Source organism: Leuresthes tenuis, unplaced genomic scaffold (genome assembly GCF_036924035.1).
Source record: "Leuresthes tenuis unplaced genomic scaffold, fLeuTen1.0.hap1 SCAF_4, whole genome shotgun sequence".
Lineage (NCBI taxonomy): Eukaryota > Metazoa > Chordata > Actinopteri > Atheriniformes > Atherinopsidae > Leuresthes > Leuresthes tenuis.
The window spans coordinates 21,370,366-21,394,281 of record NW_027325358.1 but is presented as its reverse complement, the minus strand read 5'-3'; the positions used below and the strand labels follow the sequence as shown (position 1 = coordinate 21,394,281).

General features: G+C 40.8%; 1 protein-coding gene across 1 annotated transcript in view; it reads left to right on the top strand.

The window, feature by feature from the left end:
* The window catches only part of ctnna2 (catenin (cadherin-associated protein), alpha 2), a 261,478-nt gene extending 238,011 nt beyond the window's left edge, over positions 1–23,467 (top strand). Inside the window, exons 13-18 of the mRNA XM_072385076.1 lie at positions 1,592–1,743; positions 5,971–6,084; positions 12,439–12,620; positions 13,046–13,151; positions 20,222–20,356; positions 22,325–23,467. Coding sequence (XP_072241177.1) covers positions 1,592–1,743; positions 5,971–6,084; positions 12,439–12,620; positions 13,046–13,151; positions 20,222–20,356; positions 22,325–22,612 — 977 coding nt within the window. The 3' untranslated portion in view covers positions 22,613–23,467. The remainder of the gene's footprint in view (positions 1–1,591; positions 1,744–5,970; positions 6,085–12,438; positions 12,621–13,045; positions 13,152–20,221; positions 20,357–22,324) is intronic.
* Positions 23,468–23,916: the final 449 nt, after the last annotated feature.

The window sequence follows — 23,916 nt, the reverse complement described above, 5'->3', positions numbered from 1 at the left end:
GTATATCTTGTTAAGCATGTCACAGGGGCACACCATCTCTGCTTTGAGGTTTTTAAGCATTCATTGTACTTCCATAACTTCTCACTTTAACTATGCTTAAGCCTGGCGGGCGAAAAAATCCATTCCTACATGGTCACATTTAATTCCCTTCATCATTTTTCAACTGGAATGAGTGAAATTGCTCCTTACCATCAGCAACTTTGCTCATTAAGGGGCTCCGAGAACATTTAAATATTTCTATTTAAAACGCCTTCCCAGCAATTCCCAAAAGCCTATTTTACGCTTCTCCAGTAAGTGGATTAAACTGAATTAAAAATGAAAAGGAAAAAAGGAAGAGACTTTTTGTAGTGCCTTTTATGTTTGGTGAAATATAGCTTGTGTTATATATCAAACAAATAAGTACACTGCAGACACACCTTTAGTGCAAGTGAGGTAATTGATTTAGTTCACTGTGCTTGTAAGAGAAGAGGAAAATGAATAATAAGAAAAATCACACTCTGGCTCTCTGGTAGGGGCTCACCAGCCAAGCTGCAGTACCTTGTTTCTCTTTTTTCATTTTTCTTTATCCAAATGTTCTCATTAGAAGTGTATTCTCTTTCCAAAAGGATGTTGTCTCAAATCAATCCAAGTAACTGCTCCTCAAATAACCGCTCTCTCTTGATACATATTTACTGCTTCTTTTTTTTTTTTTTTTCCAAAGCAGCCGTCTTTTCCTCTGTCTCTTCCTGTCTTCTATCTGAAATATTTCCAAAGATGTATATTTAATGTTGAATGGGAGAAAATGCCTATCTGGTTGTACACCTAAACTACAGTTGAAAGCAATATTGAGATTGCAGGCATTTGTAAAGTTTGGAAAGGTACTTCTTACCACACAGTGTATTAAGACCTTTTCTGGTTGGTGACTGTCTGTCAAGTCAAATCCCTGCTTTTGTTATGGTAATTTCCTTTAGCATAATTATTGTGACACAACAGGACATCACGTAGAAAGGTAGCCTGCTAAATTTAAAACATTTTGTCCTTATCTTTGAATATTAAACAGTGTCTATTCACATTCAGCACAATTCATTTGAAACGCACAAAGAGGACGCAGCTCGACAGTCGGCCAGTTGACAGTGACAACAAAACCGACTATTTTTATGGTCAGTAGGGATTTTTGTTGTAAAGCTTTTGTTTGGCTCAAAAGACTTGATGAATTTGTTTCCCTTCATCTGTATTTGGATTCTGCAGCCAGGGCTTGCAATTTAGAAAAAAAGAAGCGCACACAGCCTTCTCCCGGTTTAGTCCACATGCACATGTACCTCCAACAGCCAAATGGCACCATACATCCGGTCTGTCTTTTACAATTAGACTATATGTGAAAGGCATACTGTCATTTACAGAGAGAAAACGTGGAAGCACGATATCATCATGTCCTGGAACAGAGAAATGAAGGACTAAAATTTGGGATTTCACTGTGACATTTTCCTCTCTCTAATTTATAAGCTTCCAGTTGTTATAGAGAGAAGCAGATAACTAACAAGCGTGATAAACTTGTCTCTTTTATCATTCTTTTTGTTCCCCGTCTCTACCTCCCTTGCTTTTTTCTCTACAGTCATGCCCCGTTTTGCTGAACAAGTGGAGGTAGCTATCGAGGCACTGAGTACGAATCCGCCGCAGGCCTTTGAGGAGAATGAGTTCATTGATGCGTCCCGTTTGGTGTACGATGGCGTCCGTGACATCAGGAAAGCTGTCCTGATGATAAGGGTACGTCCGTCACTTGGTCTCAAAGAGCGGAAAGAAAACCCTCGTTGAGATTCCGTTCGATGGTTTAAAGTCTCAGCTTAAAGTGATTTATTTCTGTCATCGACCTCACTGTTTAAAACATTTGACTGACTACTTTATTTATGTAGATATCTGAATGAAGGGTCCATTTTTTGATGCTGCTACATAGTTAGTTAGTAACTATGTTTTGGACCAGATTATTCAGATTAAACATTTGCAAATGTGAGTCCTGCACAGGTTAAAACCTTAGATTTTAAATCCTAATCTACTTTGGGTGTTTTTACAAGGAAAATTGGTCACACTTAAATTGCAAAGGTCTTTTAAGTTGACTGCACATCCTTACTTTTGTATTTGTACAACAAACTGTTCTGCTGGCTGACAAATACTGCAGATGATGTCATATAATACAAGGCAAAAATGGTGTCGCTCTTGATGAGGAAAAAATATAATCGAAAGCTATCCGTCACATCATCTGTTGTATGGAGCTGGCTAAACATGTCATGATGAAAATACTTCATAACAGCAAGCTACCAAGCAGCCCCACTGCCTCACATACTCACTCTGATGTTACAGTATCTACATTTTTCACCAGATTTGGCCCTCCTCTTTTCACCATGTAATTCATTTATTCAACTTTATGCAGGCTGGAAGGTTTCCCAGTGCAGCGCTGGAAAAAATCTAATTATGGAAAATAATTTGATGTTGGTAAATAATGTAAAACAGGCAGCTTTGAACTGCCCGAGACCAGCTGGCTTCATAATCCCATCCAAGTTCAATTACTTTCTGAGGAAACAACTTGGGAAGATCTGTGCGTTTTCTGTTGTCTGCCTCCATCATACAGATACCAAGTGTTGGTGCCACGCGTAATAGTTTTTTCCTTTTCCTCTTTTCTGTGTCTGCAATTTTTCCCCACTTAAACTGAGTAAAAGCTCCTTTAAAATTTTCACAGGACAGATCTCATAAGAAGTCAGTGGATTAAGAATGCAATTCTCCACGGTGTTTAAAATTCGAGGCAGGTCTTGAGAATAGCATAAAGTTATCCTGAAAACACTCTTAACACAGCTGGGCTGTGGCCTTTATGTCCCCACATGCACAGGTAGAGCAACTTGTAAAATCCATAGTTATTGAAGACTGTATAACAATCAGTATTTCATGTATGTTCACTATTTGCCAGGTTTAACAGACTGACTGATCTGTCGCAGAGGAAGTTCAGATCTAATCCAGCCCTGCATTAAATGAAAGGAGCTGCATGGATGGGATTGTGTGTTTCAAACACTGAAATATAATCTGAGAACACTGCTTTAATAGTCTCGAGTTTAAGGGCTGATCAGATCCTAAACACTTATAAGGGGTTTATCAGGAGGCAGCAGGGTTTTTTACAAGCTTGTAAAATTATCACAATTACTACAATGGTTTTTATGCTCTGCTGCAATGACCACAAGGTAAACAACAAAATCACCCCGTGCACATAAAGCTGTCTCCAAGGTAACTGGCCCCTCCAACTTGACACTTCCACTGCGCCACACTGTGACCTCATTGAAACAAATGAGGGGGCTGAATTCTTTCCCAGCCTTTATGTATGTGTGAGCATGGTTTTACTCAGATTGTGTGTTCCATGACTTTCACAAAGTTTCAGAGCAAAATACCCGCTTGATATTAATCGGAGAGAGAAAAGGAACAGCGGCTCTTACCTCTGTGGCTCTAAACATTTACATTTCTTATGCATACCTGACCACACCCATACCCAAATGTACTGTGTGGAGTTTGTCATCCGGCTTTACTTGCATTTACATTAGAGCAGGAAAGGGTATCACAGACATCTTGACATATGCAAATACAAATTAATTAAGTGGACCAAATTTACTTGGAACTAGATGAGATTGTTATTTCCTATGAGAGTATTTGGTCAGTGATATGATTTAGTAGCCTAACATTCAAGACAAATACACAAATCCAAATTACTGTGCAGCCTCTCAGTTCAGGTTTGATTTCCAAAGAGAATTATTAACAAGCTCATATCAGAGTGCTTCGGGGTGGAATTGGATAGACCTACGACCAATCAGAGCAGCAACCAGTCAGGCACTGAGGGACGTTCCTAAACAGCGCTCCTTTGTACATTCTTATTTTATCACAGCTGTATTGTAGATATAAAGTATCCCTGAAAATCGGTTCAGACAAAGGGGGAGCAGCCATATTAAGCCAGAGAAAATGAAACATGAACTCTCACATTCAACTAGTCCCCGGGCTATGTGGAGATGCAAAATCAGAATCATACAACATTGATTATGTATCAACTAAATGATCAAGGAACATAAATCAATCAGTCAAAGAATGGGGGGAAAAATTCACCCATTTAAAGTACCTTATTAAGATTTGATGACCAACATGAGCTTATGAAGGTGTACAGTAGAAACAGTTTTTAAAGGTCTGTGCTTCTGTCGGCACATAGAAAGATAATATAGTCTGAGCATCGTGTGAATAAATAATGAGCAGCTAATTCCAATTTTGTGCAAATGCTAATTTTATGGCGTACTGCCATAATCTATCACCTTTTAGCAAGCAGTTGTTTCCTAAAAGTGCAGAATTATCACCAGTGTGAGAACTACTTTGGTTTAGAATCAAACCACTTTGAGTATTTGTCATAATGTTGATATATTCAAGCTGCTGACTGTGCTTTTTACAAGGATAGCTGGGACAACACTGTTTTTTTATGCCTGCTTTATGTAGTAATATAACACGCGCATTTAAACAATGCACCTTTCACTGTAGTTTTAGAGATATTGAAAATTACCTTCTGATAATGAGGACTAATTACGATGAATTTTTTTCAGTCAATTTCAGCAGTTACATGCTGCTGCTCATGAGTTACAGATGGGCAACTTTCATGAATTAACTTTTTTGAGTCACATAAACCATAGATTACACAAAGCTCTTTGTGTCTGTGGCCTTCACCAGATGCATTGGTGCATTAAAAGCAGTCGTAAAAACAATAGAACTGCAGCAGAAAGGTTGTTGGCGTGAATACAAACATGAAATCATGACACAGCAGATCAGCAGAGCACACACCACGCATACACAGCGCTACCAACGTAAACCCGGCAAACGGGAGCCAGCTTTAACAGGTGCAGAAGTCTGTGTTGACTCAGACAACCCTTTAAAATCAGCAGAGAGAAAATAAAATGCCTATCGATGATCGAGTCAGTCAAATTGTGTATAACAGAATTACAGCATATACAATTATATGATGAAAACAAGAGATTTGTTCTACAAATGCTTTGAAATATCAACATGTTGCTGTAAGTTTCCTTCCTTACGACATTTGAAAGTCAGCTTTTCTGATAACAGTGAGATTTCAGTTAATGATTAAAGGACTGAAGTCATTACACTCAAGCGTTTGTATGTTATGAGACTGCAAAGTCAGGAAATAAACTTTTTCTGCAGGGACGAACATGCACGCTTTCATTCTCAAAGAAGGCAACGACCAAAGAAGATGCAAAATGATTGCAGGGACTTATTCTACGTGATAAAGAGTTTTTTTTTGACTGTTCCATTTTGTATGATGAATAATTAAAGAAAGAAATTAGCGACAAGCTGACAACCGTTAGCATAATGCAGCAGTGTGTACACAAACACTGATGCTCACAGAGGTTTTGTGCAAACAGGTGCAATTATGTTACCAGTGAATGATACTGAAATGTAAGTTCTCACATCTGCGTAATTCTGAAATGAACAGATGAACTCTGAATAGATGGAAACTTTCTCAAGTGTTTTCCTGTGGCATTCACACTTAGCTTCGTCTTCCCTGTTATCTTCCTAATTCTAAATGTTGTTAATTTGATGAAAAGGGGTCTCAGCCTTTTGTGCGTTTATTTATTTTTTTCATTTCAGTTTTCATTTTGTAGGTCATTGAAGGCCGTGTCTGAAGGATGGAGACACAGACAAAAACATTTTTTGAGGCTATTCACTTTTTTTTGTCATTTACAAGCTTTTCCTCTGACCATTTAATTCTTTCAGCTGCGTTTCGTCTCTTCTGTCTGTATGCTGGATTTGGTTTGAACTTAAACTTCACTCAAGGTATTGCACATTGAGAGCAATACAAGGGGATGTGAGAGGAGAATGTGAGATTTCCGAGCGGTTGCGTTTAAAGTTAAAGAGAACTTCTCTTGATATCTGACTGTTTGTCCAACTTTGCTTTTGTGCTTCTTCCAGACACCAGAGGAGCTGGAAGATGACTCAGACTTTGAACAGGAGGATTATGACACTCGCAGCAGGACTAGTGTCCAGACTGAAGATGACCAGCTTATTGCTGGACAGAGTGCTCGGGTGAGTGGATGGTTACTTCCTCAGCGTGCTGCGTCTTTTCAAATGTGTCCCACTCACAGAACATTTAGCAAACAGAAACAAAAAACAACATGTATTTATTTTGGAGTCATGGCTGGGCACCAAGCCCAAATTCCCCATCAAAATGACATCAGTGTTGGGCTGAGTTGCAAATCAAACTCCACTTCCTTCCTGACATTTACCCTAATTTGGTGGCCACACGTGCGTCCGTTCATCCAACTAGTTCCACTTGAATAGCATTTAAATTATCCTAACAAGCAACACTATGAGAAAAAGACGCTCTGCAGTGATGGCAGGTATGAAATTACAATCACCAACAAATAAGTAATTACTAAACTCCCTTCAGACACTATCCAAAATACAGCAGAGTGCTGTGCCAAGGCCTCGTCATGGTCACCAGGGTCTGTGCTTTGTGCACATTAGCAATTTTTCACTTGGGCCCAGCTTAAAGGACATTAACAGGGTATCAGTGCCTGCTTCCTTCCAGCAACACAGAGGGTCTAGCGGTGTGTTTCATGTTGAATGGATTGTGGATGGCAGGAATGTGACTTGGCTCAATGCCTCTCCCCGTTGCCCATGCCTGCCTGAGTCTCTATACAGTCTGCACACACTGGGGGGATGCACAAGAAAGGAAGAAAGAAATCCAATTAAAACAGCAGCTTATTTTTGGTTAAATGTTTCTACTGGGCAGTTTTACAACCATCAACCAAGTTTTTTGGGGGAGAAAAATCAGGTTAAAAGCAAACCTTCGTTCTTAAGTTGCAACGAGAAGCAAAAGCAACAGCCTGCTGAAGCCAAACCATGGTGCGACGCTCACAGGCGTCAGCAAACTGACGACTGGGCAGATTCTCTACCAGTCACCCGTCTCAAACAGAGACTTCTTTAAAAAGAATGTATTGTATTGCTTCTAAATTGCACTTTTCATTTGTAAAACGAAGGTTATGAACAAAATTTCATGTCATTCATTATTCGTAAAAATGTGTTAAAACGCTTACAGTAAGTAAGTAAATCCTTACACATATTTTTTGCGTAAAAAACAAAAAATGACTTTTCAGTTTATATCTGATCCCACCTAGATTAAACGTTAATCATGATTATTGTCGGTTTCAGGGCAAAGTCAGTACTTCAAAACCAGGACACACCAGATAAATGTCTGCCACTTGCATCAACTGGTGTAATCCTATTAGCCAATAGGCCTTTTGCAGTCATCAGTCTGACTATTGCCTGATACTGAAGTTAAACCGATATATTTATCCCAAATGTTTACTGTCACAACCTCTCATGTTGCATTTCAGAAACGAGATAATGTCTCCTGTGAAAGACCAAAACTGAATATTGTGTTAATTCATCTGTCCACCTTAACCTCTTCCATGATGAACCAAAAAACCAAAAAAAACAAAAACATCATCATTTTTCTTCAGCTTTTGTGCCTCAGAGACTGGAGTCATATAGAATTCCCACTGCCAAGTTTCCAAATTTGTTGCAAATTCGAAAAGATGCTAAACAGAAAAGGTGTTTAGCATCATAATTTGAATAGCTGATCTGGAGCTGATAAACGAGGCTGGGTCGTGTTGTCAGAAGATGGCGGTATGTTATGCACGGGTGTTGGATCCAAATTAAAAGGTGTAGTGATGGCGAATGTGAAGGAAGACCTCGAGGAAAAAGCACTGAAAAATGGAGAGCAATCCTCTGGATTTATGTCAGTTGGTATAGTCCATGTTTCTTCCGTTGAGGCGGAAGCAGCTATTTATGCATGGGATCAGTCATGTGAAGGAATTCTTAGCCATGTCTTACTTGCAGGAGGTGTTTCCAACGTTGACGGAGTCATCGCCTCGCTCAGCAAAAGGAGAAAAAAAAACTAGTTGCATTGGGAAGAACACCCTTAATTAACCACGAGCAGGCAACATTATATTTTGGATCCCCTAAAAAGCCCAATGATATCTACTAGAAAATGAGGATTTTCTGGTAAGAAAACGAATGCTTCATTAGTGTCAGTGCAAGTCATCCATGAGCAGTAAGAACAAACTCAGGTTTGGGGTTGTTCCAGAATGACTGTGGGGGTTCTTGGTGTGAAGTACTTTGGTTTTTTGTTGTATTTATACTCCCACTAAGGCCCCTGCAGCGCAACATCGCAGGGCCATCTGAGCTAGGATGCACCAACGCTTGTACACAAAGGAGCTTTACAGCACCAAACTGTTAACCAGTTTTTCTGGCATTCAACTGAGCTTTGAGTGGGCAGTTTTTTTGGGAACAGTTTGAAGTTGCAACATGTCCCTTTGTCATAACTTGTAACTGTAACACAGTGATGTATGGCAGATTAAAGTATTTTAGGAAGTCTTGCAGTTGTGCTAACTAAAGGCACAATACAATGTCAGGAAACAGGATTGCCTTTTCCTCTTTGTACATGCAATTTGCATCATCTGGTTGTACAGATCTAGCATAGTGACAAAGGTTCTCACACAGTTTGACATTGTCTGTTTCTCCACTCACAGACTGTGTTGTGACCTTGGAGATTAAACCTTAGAAAACGCAGAAGGCAGTGGCATCCATAAAAGATGTTTTTGCTGTGAACCACTGGTGATCTGCCCAATCTGCTTCAGCCTGTCATGTCAGGATAAAGCTTGTCGTCCTCTAACGGTCATGCCAAATCCACACTGGTGCTCTCTGTTTCTATTCAAATAAACAAGAAGAAGCATAATCCATTTTCTCCATAGGAGCTGACATGAGCACACTGAGGTTTACAGTCATGATCCCTCCAAGACCATCCGGTGCTCTGGCATCACACACAGGACCCTGGCGAGATATCTCCATTTTACCCCATCAATCTCACCATTCTCTTTTTCTCTGTGGAGAGAAAAATCAAATCAAGTTCATGACAGTCCTTGGAGCTTGTGTTACCAGGGCTTTTCCCTGTGTGGCACTCCACCCGTCATTTTTATTATACTTTAGGTAAAGTTATTCGAGCAAACATGCATAATGAGAAAGAGAAGAAAAGGGGAAGGCTTGTATATGGTGCATCTTTCTGTTAGAACATACGGCCGAAAAGTCGATTTCTATAACACGCCACGGATATTGTACACGCAGCCAAACACAAATGCCCTCCCCCCTTCCCTCCCAACATACACCAAAAACATTTCTAAACACAGTGATTGGATAACGCTGTTGATAGGTCATCCATAAAATTGAACTCAGAGTGTCTGGGCTGTTTATTTGAAATGAAACAAATTAAAGTAATTTCAAGATGCCGCACTTAGTGAAGAAACCCGGAAAGCGCTTTAATCCCCGCAGACGTGGCCGAGTCGCAGAGTGTATTGGCACAACATTCCCGGCTGGATTTGCCACTATGTTAAGCTCCCAAGGCCCGCTCCTTGTTGTTATCAGTAAAGAAGGGGAAGGGATTTGGGGATAAGTGAATTCTAGAGAGCTGTGGAGGAGGAGAGGGGTAGGGGTTGTCTTACCCAGGGCCTTCCTGCTCCCCTGACATCCCAATTGGCTCATGCGTTTACCTCTTTTCTGCTGCTTTCTTTTGTGTTTAGAACCCTTTTCTCTCTCTTCCTCTCTGACACTCTTTTGTCACACCGTTTTCAGAGCATATTTGTACTAACCAAATCCCTCACTCTGTCTCCACAACCTCATTTTTTTTAGAGAGGAAATTTTTTTTGTCCAAATTCTTGAGTTTCAAGAGACGTTTTGCTCCCTTTAGCTGTTTTGGGGGAGCATTGTGCATTGATTTAATGTTATTCTTATGTACAGAGGATGTGCAGAACATTCTTACTGCACTTACAGAATACCCCAAATTAATGATTCTCAGTTTACGTTTAAACTATCTGACTCATAACATTGACATTTAGCAAAACCATACATGCCCATCCCTTTGACACCAGCTGTACACTGTTTGGTGTAATCATAGAAATGAGTGAATAATTGATGCCTCAACAGTTGGATGCGGAAACGATATGAATAGCGAAGATGTTAATGACCGCCTTCCAGTCCTGAAGTCCTGAAAAGAGTTCCACTGAATGTCACAGCACACTCACCAGTGTCGCTGTTGATTAGGTAGCAATTAGAGTCCGGCTTTGCCTGCATTATATTTTTGGCCACACTGACCATGAGCATGTAATCAGCAAACCATCCCTCAGGGAGGTATTTACAGGCCAAAGCTACAAGCTGAGGGCACAGGCAGCCTTAATGTGAATGAAATGGAATGACTTTTGTTGTTTTCACGGTTGTATTTAAAGACAGGTTCCCGCTGAAATCAACAACAAAAGAAATTAATTAAAAGAAAGTAAAAGTACTACCATTTATAACAAGGTCAAATGGCAAATTGAATCAGCTGAAGCGTGTGAATTATTCTGTGAATGTACAATAACTAGGAATGTTGATATTTGAAAATTCCATTCATGGCTATCCGCCACTGGAAAACAATAAGTTTAGGCCAACAATGAAGATTCAGACTTCCCCCACAATGGAAGAGTGCGAAGGGTCGTTTATGCTGGCAAGGAAATATCTGTTTAGAGTGAATGATTTCAGGTATTCAACCAACACAGACAGACTTAGTTGCAGACCTCATAAAGGGTACCAATGTGTGGTGTCTGGAGAGGACTTTTGTATTTTCCACAGCAGGCCCTAACTGAAGGACCAACAACAGCACCCTCACAACTAAGAGTGGCCCATGTCTCAAATTGCTCCACATATTTAGGAGACTGCCCTAAAGTGCCATCATCAGTGGCAACATAGTTACTGAAGTGGTAGCACCCATGTGTAATACTGAGCAAGGCACCAAATTACCCTTGGAAAGAACTAGCTTGTGCATAGTGCTGCACAGATACAAAAAAACAGCAAAAGTGATTAACAAGTCTGAACAGCAACATAGTTAAATGAATGGGGATGCAAATGTCCCAGAGCCCCACGTACATATAGACAAACGTGCAAAGTGAATGTGTATGTACTCTGCCAGAATCATTTGTGTGTTTTTTGAATAACATATTCCTCATTGTGCAATCTAAATACATGTTAACTTGGTATTTGTTTTTAATGTGAGCTGTGTTTTCGCCACACATGCTGTTTAATGGGATTTGCCTCTGTTGTTGTTTGTGTGTCTTGGCACCAGCAGCAGAGGAAATCTAACTGGGCTTGAGGCGGCTGATTTTGCTTGTTTGTTTATGCTGGTTGGGTTTTGTTTAGCTTTTTTTTTTTAAGCTAACTGCCATCAAAGCTTTGCAGCACTCTGCTCAGAGAGCCATCAGTAGGCCAGAACTCGTGGACGCATCTGTTGGCCGCTGATGAAGTTGTGCTTCCATGCCTCTATTTCTGGCTGTAATTTAAATTATCTCTTTTCTACTTTGCCCCCAGCTCCACCCCCACCGTTTCTTACTTATTTCAAAGAATTTCAGGAGGACAAGTCATTTATAGTTTTAGTTTTCATATACCTCCTGACACATTTTTGTGGTTGGACACTGAGCCCACCCTATATACCAGCTTTTCTGTGAGAGATACAATCAGAAAAAGGGAGAATGAGGACTAGGGGGGTTATTTTATTAAGAGAATAGCAGTTCTTGGAGGACAATCAATAAAAGATGGGGTTAAAAAACAATAATGACTTTTCCTTTTTTTTTTTTTTTTTTTACTGTAGTCATTTTCTCTATCTACCTCTCGAGTCAATAGAATCGACCTAATGGAAACCAGGTTACTCTTACTTCCACCTCACCTCGCTGACATAATGTTGAACAAATGCATTATTCATTCTCTGCTCTAAGAAGCAAGGTAATTATACATTTATCTCCCAAATAATACTGGGTCCTAACTGCTCTTGTGACCTTGCCACAAGATTTATGCCATTTTGGACCTGCCCCCAAAGGCTGCTGAGAGAGCAAATGTATTCTCATGGATGGAAGGAAGAAAAATGAAGGGAAAAATGGATTTGCTTTTTACATGTATAAGATGTCAAGAGGCTTGAAAAGGTCCAGTCATTAAATGCAGGTTTAAAACTTTATTTTCAAGCATTTCAAAAGGCTGCCAAACTTAAATTTCAAGTTTACAGTTTTGTAGAGCAAACTGGAAAAAATATACCCGACTGGAAAAGAAATAGGACTTGAGCTCACTTTTTATTCTCCAGCTTTTATTCAGTTTCTTTTTAACTAATCCCTTCACTTTTTCACCCCTTTTCTCATTTCCCTATCGTTCTCTCTTCACCAGCTTTATCTCCCTCCTCTTCCTCTATTCTTCTCCCATGGTGTATCCCTCATTCAGAGCCATCTTGTTAATTTATTCAGCTCAACTGAACCCTTTGAAAGTGTCCTCCTCCACTAACGCTTTTGTTTCCTGTGTTGCCTGTAGGCCATCATGGCACAGCTTCCCCAGGAGGAGAAAGCAAAGATTGCTGAGCAAGTGGAGAGCTTCAGACAGGAGAAGTGCAAGCTGGATGCAGAGGTCGCCAAGTGGGATGACAATGGCAATGACATCATCGTGCTAGCCAAGCAGATGTGTATGATCATGATGGAGATGACGGACTTCACAAGGTAAAAGTGACGAATTGAGAAAGCTTATCATTCTAAGGGGTTCAGAGATACTCTTTGCTGTTATCTTCTGTTCTTTTATTTGCAATGAATCTGCTTTAAAATATTCTCCTGTTGTGCCTTTATAACATTAGTCGTTTGTTTCCCAGTGCTTTGCTTGTTCAAAGCACATCTGAGTTGGATCATTAGGGACAAAGGTAGACTTTATTTGTTTCATCCATTACCTGGGAAATGTTGTATTGTCGGTTGATTTTAATGTCTCACATCCGTGCTGCCAGCAGCAGCAAATTACCTGCTATCTTCAAGCTTGTGTGACACCGGGGTGAGCTGAGTCTTTATGGGGAAGCTCTGCATGCCCACTGATTCTGCACAACTCCCACAGACCTTTTCAGTGTTTTTTTTTTTTCTCACTCCTTGAATTTTAACAGAGGCAAAGGCCCCCTGAAGAACTCCTCAGATGTGATCAACGCGGCTAAGAAAATTGCAGAGGCTGGTTCCAGGATGGACAAATTGGCCCGCGCTGTTGCAGATCAGGTAGCTTTGCAAAGTTACTGTGTCTGTCACTGACTTTTTTCTGCTTGTGTCCCTTTATGCAAGTGTCCCTCACTGTGTCTGGGATAGGAGTGCGAAATTCTAGAGAGAGTAAGTTGCATGGCGAGTGAAAATCATTACTGCTAGCATTGATGAGTGGAGCTGGAGCGGTGAAGCTGTGTTGCTACATGACTTTGTCTCCCGATGGGGCCAACCACGAGAGCGCAAGACAGCAGAACCAAGTTGTGTCTCTAATATAATTAGCTTCCAACCGAGGTGATGCATTCATTATCAGATGAGTACCTCTCTAAAACAGGCTGGCACATCCCATTTTCAATATCTAATCAATCAGTACTGTGCCGAGGGAAGATGGAAGCGAAAAGAAATGTGTTTATGCTGTGTAGGTGTGTCTTCACATAATGAAGTGGGAAGTAGTTTAAAACACTCACTCCAGGCAATGCATCATGTTCTTTTTTTTCATTTCATCTGCCTCTAATAAGAAGTAAGGATAAACTTTGGCTCAGAACTCACTGATTTATTGAGGCTGCCTGTAGTCTTTGTAATTGCAACTGCTGTTAGCTTGCACACCCTTAGAATAATTTGTCTGTTTCAGTATCGCATGCTGAGATTCTATCCACTGCTGCTAAGCTCAACAAATGTTGGAGCCTGTACGAACTTTTAGTTTTCCTGTAATAAAATCTTTCTTCTAATCCTGCAGCCACCATAATGCCAGCACGTTTGTTTTTGTTTGTTGACCCCATACAGTATCTGCAGCCAGTATATGAGCGACCGCCTCTAAAATCCACTTTTATTGTTGCTGTCGCCGAGCAAATTCAACAAGAGGGATGTGTTTTCTCCCACAGACGACATTAATCCTGAATTAGCCGAAACACTTCATTGACAGTCCAGATGTTCCTTCTGTTTATACTTGTTGAAAAAACCAAAAAAAAAACCACAAAAACTGCTCACTTTGGTTTTGATTGCAGTGTCAGTGTTTAATGGGCATTCAGTCCCCCCTCAGATGACTTAGCAGTTGACACAGTTTTATCGGCTCCGGACTCTGCAGGGCACAGATGGGAACACAAGAGTGAGTGGGCACGGCTCAGTTTTTCTTTACAGAAACACACATTTACTGAATGTAACATCTCACATGTGGGCTCTGAAAGCGACAGAAACAACTCGTGGACAAACAGACTAGATTGATGAATTTCTACCGTCTATAAGACGCACGGTAGCTCACTTCGAGTCCAGCTGTGTGGGGTTGATGTCCTTGATCCAATTAAGAAAAAAAAAAAACAGCTGCAGGCAAAACCTTCATGTGGGGTTTGCAAACCGCGCTACGCCTTGTGCTCCACAAGGCCTTGTGGTTGATCAGATCTGTCTCCAAATCTTTCAACATTAATGCGCTGCACATATTTTACAAGTTGAGGACACTTGAATAATTTATTTCCAAAAGGAGCAAATCCATCTTCAGAAGCTATGTTTCATCATGAAGACTGAGGGATTCTTTCTAAACTGGGATAGTTCTTTATGTCCCAGGTATTTTGCATCCTCAGCACTGCAAATATAGAGTTCCAGCACACACGATTCATGTGACAACAACATTTAAAATCTCACTTTCTTCCCATAGCGTGCTCACGCTGCTGTTTCTCGGTGCTCAGATCTTAAACGAGTAGGTGCGTAAAGGCGCAGACGCAGTGCCACCAAACTGTTGTTAAGCAGTCCGTTTAAACACCTTACTGTTGGTATCAAACGGCATGGTTTAGTTACATCACCTTGTAATACTTAGTGCCCTTGTACCTGTGCAGTAGCTAGTTTGGTATACCCTAAAACAAAGATTGTATTTTACTCGTTATTTAGGAGGCGCTTTATAGGAGGCAATATAGGATAGCTAAACCTGATTGTTTCAAGCTGGAGGTGACAGGAGGCGCTGCCGCAATGTGCAGTATAAGGAAAAAAAGTCTTCTCTCACAATGCCATGAGCCTATGATTTCAGTATGCCGGTACGTAGAAACAGACTCCTTAAATTTTCTGCTTTCCATGCCTGCCTGTGACAATATGTGACTAAACAAGAATATATCAGCAAGCCTTCTGCTGTTACCACAGCGCAGAATGTCTGCTAGTTTTTGTGGCGGGAGAGTATGCTAAGCTTTCGCCGGGACAGACGGCATGTTTAGTCAATGCTGGCACCGCACCGCTCGTGTCACTCTGTCCTGCTCTCCGGAGCATATTGCTCTACAGAACAAAGTTTCAGACTCTGAGCGCATCTCTTCAACGCTGTCTGTCACGCAGTAATGAGGGCGAACGGAGAGATGACGAGCAGGATTTTATTTATTTATTCCTTGTATGAGTCTCGTATGTAAACACTTGTGCATATCCCCATGTGTGAGAGCATTTGTCTCCACTTGCGGTCACGTATGTTGTTTGCAGAGAGATCTTTGTGTATACACTTCTTGGCTTGTGGAAAGCCAACTGACAATCAGTTTTTAACAGAGTGAGAGTGAATTTGTCACCAGGCAAATTACTGGAAGAACCTGGGTCTGAATGAACAGTTTGCTGTAATTGAAACAGCAGGTGGTTACCCATTTTTAATTTTCACTCTAACATTTCCTCCACTGGCGTTTACTGAATATTCACGGCCTTCTGTTGCAATTTCAGAGTTTTGTGTAGAATATATAGAACTTTTTTTTTGTTTTTCCTAACTATGTAAGGCATTCACTTTATGTTTGCCACCCATGTAGAAGAAGATGCCAAAAGAATGTATCAAAAAATGATAGGTTCACTTCAGTTAAGCATCTTAATGGAATTACACCACAAACAGCACAACCTTGATTACTTGTCTTTGTTGTGTATGAAAAAGACAAGTATTTCACATTCACACTTTATGTTAGGTAACCTGTGCTTGTCGACAGCACTACAGCTTGACATTAAGAAGAAAGGTCGCTCCACTGCTCGCGTACAGCTCCCTTAAGTAGCAAACCCTGTCACCATGACTCCTCATCAGCCCTATTGATGAACACATGTGAAGCAGAAGGCAATTCAGCGTGGAAGGATGGGATGGCGAGCTCTTTCATAGTCATTTAAGCTCAGCACTTGACATAGAAAAAGCCCTCGGGGAACTTCACCCCATTTCACTCCAGCAATGGCTCCCTTCTCTTTTTCTCCCCTGCCATCCCCCTATGATGCTTAATCTGCTGCCTTAACTCTAAAATCTGTGCCAAATGTAAAATTCATTAATATGAATACATTAAGTGTCCTTGGATTCCTAAATCTATTTGAGTTTAACATAGAAATATATTATTTTTTAAAATTATTTTTGACTTTTTAAAGCACATGACGGCACTGTTGTCAGCCAACCATTATTATTCATTAGTTTAATATCACGGCAACGTGATAATGCAGCTAGTTTTTTCATTTTTCTGTCTTTCTTACAACATGCCAAAAAGGTTTTGATGACTAAATCTGTGAAAACTAAAATGCAACTAAGGTGACTAAATGTAACTGTAGCCGTAGCTCAAACCTGAGATTGACCAAGCTTGCTCAGGCAACTTGAGCTCTCGGCGGAGCAATCGGAAATACATCGCAGGAGAAGTTAACAGTGATGAGGGACTCTCATTTAGTTTCCTCAAATGGCTCCATCGTACTGCCTCTGCTCACCAAAATGGAAGTCTCTTTTCACAAGTGACACATTTGCCAACGCTAAACTTGATGCCGCGACTTTCCTCACCTGATGAGTGCTCTTCTTGGTCTGTCCAGTAACAGAACTGCTGAGCTATAGCTATATTGCTGCTTATAGCTATAGCTGCCAGAACTGCCACATAACCACAAGCGTGAGGCTCAGTAGTTCAAATTGGTCCTTAAATTGGTCTCAGTATTAAGTATGAAAACACTTTACAAGACTTCTGGATAATTATTTTGTGTATTTTTCAGAGAAAACGGATCAAATTGGACATTGGGTAAACAATGAATATGTGACGCTAAGTCTTTTGTTGCCATTTATGTCGACATTGTGGCACTTGGATTATGTTTTTTAGGGAAGAAAGTTTTTCATATTATGTCTTTCCTTGAAAGTTTTCAGCCATTCGCTCTTACATATACTTTGTATGAGCAGCCTTATCTTTTTTTAATTCAATCTTAAATGACCTTCCCTGCTTTTCATTATTCCCTTCTTATTACCTTTGAAAATAAATTCTGTTCGTACTGCACTCGTGTTATCTTTCAGTTTAAGCTTTGAATAGCATTAAGGAAGCTGAGCAATTGTCCAAGCTATTGTTTATGAATGCAGCAAAACACATGCCGGGTTAAAGCCGAGCACTCAGTCTCCTAACTTTGTCTTTAGCTGTCACCGCAGATGCCTTTGTCACATTGGGTGCAAAACAACAAGAGCAAAGCTCCTGTCGCTCGCTGACAGCGATGAAACCAAGCGTGACTGATGTGTAATTAAAAGACTTCCCAGTTAAGACAGAAACTCCAAGTTAACAGGTGCTGGCTGTAACGGAGTCAGAATCGACTAACTTTTGCAACAAGTTTTTACTGAGTGAAAATCGTGTTGTTGAGTGTTGAATACTTCTGAATTTCACTGTCCCTGCGGACGGAACGGATACGATGGGCTATGACACAAGAAGAAAGCCAAATGTCGTTGTGTCCCGTTACCTCTTTAATGTATGGGAGATATGAAAAAAGAAAAAAGCCACAATCAAGGAGAACAAAGCGGCAAAAAGGGAGCAAGTTAAGGGGGAAAAAAAGAGGTTTTATTTCCTAATTTCGACTGTTGACGGACTAAATATTCTGGGTTTCGCTTCAGCATGAAGACTTACTCTCCAGAAAGGGTTTGCACTCATCTTCACTTCTTATCTCTGAATCATTCACACTTTGTTCATATCAAGTCAGAATTAAGCAAAAAAAACAAGAGCAAGACATTCTCCCCTCGTACTGAAACAAAAGACAGTAGTGCTAAAGTCATGAAGAGTTTTTAAAAGGTCGAACAAAGTCAGGCAGTGAAGCACAAAGTATTGTCTGACTAGAGAGTAATAATTCCTCTTTCACTATGACAGAAAAGAGGAAGACTGAAAGTCACAATGAGGCTGGCAAAGTAATGGGCCGTAGAATTTATTTACATCTACAGGGACCCTGTGATGGAATCGGGCTTCCAGTTAGCTGTACAATAGGGAACAATTGTGTCATGTCTGCATCAAACTTGCCTGTGGCAGTGGTGTGTGTGCATGTGTGTGTTTGTTCCCGCAGTGCGAAGTGTTATAAATACTGATGCTAGCCAGGAGTGGCGATGCAGCGATAATGCCCAGCGAGAGGCTCCCTCCTGCCTCACTGGCTGCTCTATGAGCTAGCAGCTCCACCTCAGTCTGCACTCACTGTCACTTATGTGGTGCCGGTGGCAGCTTTGGTCTTATTTACTGTGTTGTTTAAAGCTTTGTCTGGATGGCGGCTGGAGCTATAGTTGTAAACAATGCCTTGAACTGCTGTTTGCAATTGTATTTGTGAGTTAAGGAACAAACATTTCACCAGAGAAGATAAGGCCGTGTTTTACATACTATTTCTGACCGCAAGTGAATTGATTGGAGGACTGGGGGGGTTTGTGGAAAGTCAGTACAATTTGTCAAGGAAGGCCTTTTTTCAGACAGCAGAGGAGGATATGGGTGGCAAAGGAACCTTCAAGTCTTGGGGTATATATATTAATATCACAGCTCGGTGTTTAAGTAGAACCATCCCCCTCTCTACACGAGCCCACAAGACAAGGAAATGAGCTGTGCATTTCCCCACACAGGACTGCTGAATGTCCTACTTAAGACTGTTTAATATTAATGGCTAGAAGAAAGGTGTTTCTACAAAATGATGCTTATAGTGTTTAGGCAGCTGATACAGTGCTTTCAACCCACTGGGAGCTTAGTGGGCCATAGCTGACTTCTGGAAGGGCTCCAGAAGGAATAAAAGGGACAAACTGTGATAGTAGGGCACCCGAGGACGCTGTTCTCGTATTCCATGTTGGTCCATTTGCTGCGCTGTATGAGAGGTTTCTCTGCTGCTGAAGTAGCACAAAGGCCAGTAGGACCAGGTCATTACTATAAAAAAAGAAAAGAGGGAGAAGTGGGGGGATAAAAAAACAGGGGGCAGCTGTTAGGGAAGCGGGTCTTCATGCATTTGAAAGTCCATCCATTGTTGATTGAACTGTTCTCCTCTTGTGCAGCGTGCTGTAACAAATATGTTTCATGTGAAATAAATGAGTCTAACACCCTGCAGTGTAATTGAGCTTGCCTTTGAAACCCATGCCAGCAACAGACCAACAACCAAAAAAAAGAAAATGTTGAGCAACATCTTTCACACTCATTGCAAAGAAGTGGTACAGAGTAATTAGCAACTCTACGTCTGGAACCTGACTGTTTTTGTTGGGATTGTTGTTTAATTGATCCTGCTTTAAAACCATTTCAACATCAGAGACCAGGCGGACGTAGTTTTATTTAAATCTTTTTGGGAAATACTGCACAGTATGAAACTATACAAGTGTTCCATAACCAGCAGGCTGAGATTTCTGTCTCCACTGGGTGAACTGAGGCCCACGACCTTCCTCCCTGATGATTTAGTTTTTGAGCAGAACCAGAATATGAAATGTTTGCAGTGTAGTGTCCCTGGTATTTTGCATCATGTCCCTGGTAAGTAATCTGTTTTCTGCCCAGAAAATCATAATGCATTTCATTTTATGGAGGATTTCTGTCACTTGTGTTTCACGTCAGTTCTTAGCGGTGACACAGAATGACCTAAATCGAATTTTTCTGCTCACTGTAAATTATTGAGTGTACTTCTTCTGGTGGCCTTTTTTTTTTTCCTTGCTTTGAATAATTTGAACATCATGATACACAAGATGGCTGAAACTAACTAAATACAATGAAGACAAAACAGCTGATTGAAGAGGCCCGAGAGAAAAACAGATGCTAAGGCCTTGAAATTGTCATGCCTTTTTTTTTTCCCCCTGCTCATTTAAAACCAGTGACTTCCTAAAGCTATTATTTCTGTCAAGCGTGTGCTCTTACATTTTTAATTTGTTCATCTCTTCCATTTAGTGCCCTGACTCAGCCTGCAAACAGGATCTCTTGGCCTACCTGCAAAGAATTGCCTTGTACTGCCATCAGCTCAACATATGCAGTAAGGTGAAAGCTGAGGTGCAGAATCTGGGGGGAGAGCTCATCGTGTCTGGGGTAAGTCTGTCCATACATGTCCTGCCCCACCACCACCAATGCTAGATGGGCCTTTAGCACTGAGTCCCTAAACGCAATCCTTTTAAGGACATTTTTATGCTCAGCTATGTGCTTGGACAAACCTTTCAGTTGGAGGTCTTGATGGAGTTCAGACGATCATCATGCAGATTAAGGCTGATGCACTTAGATTACCATGTAATGATTCCCGAAACGTGCACCGCAGGCTTTTGCCCATCTGTGTTTTTTCATGCCTTATGAACTCTGATATTACCTCTCAAACTAAAACCAACATTTGGCCTTTTCTTTATAAATATTACTTTTTGGGGCTGTCAAAAGAATACATGAATAACATTTTGATGGAATCCGACTCTGGTTTAAACCTTAATTTAGTTTTAACACCAAAAGCAGTGGAATCATTCAATATGTGTGTCCCGGCTGCAGACGGATCTTCAAATGGCTGTACTTCAAAAGAGGAATTTATTGAGAGGAAAGACCAGCTTTTGTAATGTCTGCTAGAAATGTTTCTCTGCCGATACTGGTCGACTTGAACTGAAGTTAAGTGATTCTTATATGATGAATGATCACAAATTTGCCTCAGAATGTGGTGAATGTGTGAAAGAATTCCCAAAAGACAGAAACAGGGGAGTTGGGGGGGTGTCACGGCTGAATTCTGACATGATATTTGCCCACTCTTCATGCCAGAATTGGAGTTAAATTGATTGCGTTCGTCTTCTGGCAGAGACCCAACTTCTAACGACTCCTTTTTACGGTCACGACTTTGGGAAGGACATTTCAAAAGCTTAATGTTAGCCTGCTGTATTCATCCCACGACCAACTTTAATGATTGCTTCAACAGTCTAGCTGATGGTTTGAGGCAATGCTGAGGAAGTCTGAGGTAGTCTGCAATCTGCCTGTTCCACTGCTGGCAAGATAGTCCCATAGCATGATGCTACCACCACCACGATTAATAATAATTACAGTGTTCTTGGGAATAAATGCATCTTGACCATAAACCTATCCTTCAGAATGCGTTTTCTCTGTTCGGTTTGTCAGCTTTAAACTTAAGTGAAGCTTGAAGGTGTTGAGTTTGGAGCAGGATCTTCTTTCTTGGATGCCTTCCTCTCAGTCCATGGCAACGTAAACCCTCCTGACTGTGGACAGTCATGTTCCAGCAGCTTCCAGTTCATGGCAGGGTTACACCGGTGTAGTTCCTGGGTCGACCTCACCAGCTGAACCAACATCTTCTCAGATGTGGGTGACAGTGGGTCTTCCTCCAGATGTGACTACACTTCCCCAACAAGCTGCACTTTCATAAAAATGTTTGAGCTAATTATCTTAATCTTAAAAATGCAGTTGTGTAAAACATCAGTGATGACTTATGTGTAAACTTCTTTATGCAATTGTTAATCTTTATCATGGAAAAGCAAAAAGTGTCGGTAGAAAGTTTAAAAAGAAACTTTTATTAATTCCCTTACGTTTTGTTTGTCTACTTGAAGTCCAATTGAACTTTTAGCTTTACTTTGGATGTCCTTTCATCTTGGGTTGATTTTTCATCATTTCTCAGCACTAATATGGTTTCCCTAACATGAGATATGCAAGCCCTGCTGAGATTTTAACCTTTTCATGGTGGCCAGCTGGAATTCACACTCATTAAATCGAAACAGTTGACTCGTCTCTGTGTGATGTAGGAGGAGGCCCTCTGGCCGCCGACCCTTAAATGTCAGCCAAACAAAACAGATGGAGACAGAGGTACACCTGACCCCTGCCTCTGCTCATTAACAGCAGCTAAAATAAGATGTCATATAGTGAGGGCCGTGTTTTTATCCTGCTTAATTGCTAGTTGCAGCACATACCCCGTAGGTGCTACTTGTAGCTAATGTGTCTTAATGTTGTTGCTGAGGCCAAGAAAATTATAGCATTTTTTCTGCTTTTGACATTTCCTTTCCAATTGTCTTTGTCGTCTCCTAGTTGGATAGTGCCACTTCTCTGATCCAAGCAGCCAAGAATCTAATGAACGCAGTGGTGCTGACGGTAAAAGCATCTTACGTAGCGTCCACCAAGTACCAGAAGGTGTACGGAACAGCTGCAGTGAACTCGCCTGTGGTCTCTTGGCGCATGAAGGCCCCAGAGAAGAAGCCTCTGGTGAAAAGGGAGAAGCCAGAGGAATGCCAGACACGCGTACGACGAGGCTCTCAGAAGAAACACATCTCCCCTGTCCAGGCCCTCAGTGAATTCAAGGCCATGGACTCCTTCTAAGGGGAGGGGGGGAAACAAAAAAATAAGTAATGAAAAACAAGAAAACACAACGGTTGACAAGTTGGTCCCTTTTTACATTGTGTTAACCCACTTCTGTTTGCTCTGTGTGTGCTCGGTGACACCCCAGGAGGACTGCAGTACATATTAAACTGCCCTACTGTGAACCCTGTGGTCTTCGTGGCTCACAGACAGCCAGCACACACCCAGCAGTATTTATTGGTCTTATTGTAGCTTAATATGTGAGAGCCAAAATGTGACACAAACTACTTCTGAAAATATGAAAGTTAAAACATATCTGAAGAGGAAGAATGGCATTTAAAAAAAAAAAAAAAAAGAAAAAAAAATGTGGCAGTTGATATTCTAGCTATATCATTAATGTGCTACTGACTGGCTGCTTGTGAACACACTAAAACTGTCTGAAGGGAAACCTTGAATGAGTAGAGAAGTCATTCTAAAAGGACGATATCAGTGTTGGTATGACCGCTCTTAATTTTCTTTTCTTTTTTTCCCCCCGTTTGAATGTTGACCTGTAGTACTAGGAATAACTTATGGCAAGGATACAGGGAAGTGACAGCATCCAAGTAGTCTCTTTGTTCCTGATGATTATAATGATAATAATCCCTATGGTGTTTTCTTTTTTTTTTTTACCAAAGCACATTCATGGTCTATTGTATTCCCATTTTTAAATCCCTTTTATTTAATGATTACATCACTAACCATGATGACTTTATTTGGAAGTTCTGTAGCGTATAATATAGAAAGAGAGGTTCGACTAGTTGTGGTTTGCTCAGAGAATAGAATCCCTGCATACAGTACCTTTATATTCACCCTTCTCTAATAAATCCCTCAACTTGACCCTTTAAGTGTCCTGTGTCTTTCTTCCTGTCATTCACAAAACCTTCTGCAGTTCTTCTACTGTCAGTCTGTGAATGTTATAGCAGTTAGGCCTTTTATTAATTTGAAAGATCTGACATATTCATTAGAGATCCAAGATCTGCAGACTTCAGTGGAGGAGAAACCTATTAGCACTAAAAGCTTGTAAGGATAGGTATATTGATTCAGGGTCACAAGTCGGCTCCCGTACTTTACTGTGACTTGAGATAATTGGTCTTAGGTCAGCACTGTTAATGCTTTCTTTGTGATATTTTCACCAGTTCTTACACACACACACACACACGCACACACACCGTTTAGATGTATGAATCATTTTCTAAAATATCTCAAGACCTTCTTCAATAGATGGGCATCACTTTTCTCTCAGACCTCCGGGGTGCAGAGAGGATGCATCTCTGACTTTTCTTGTC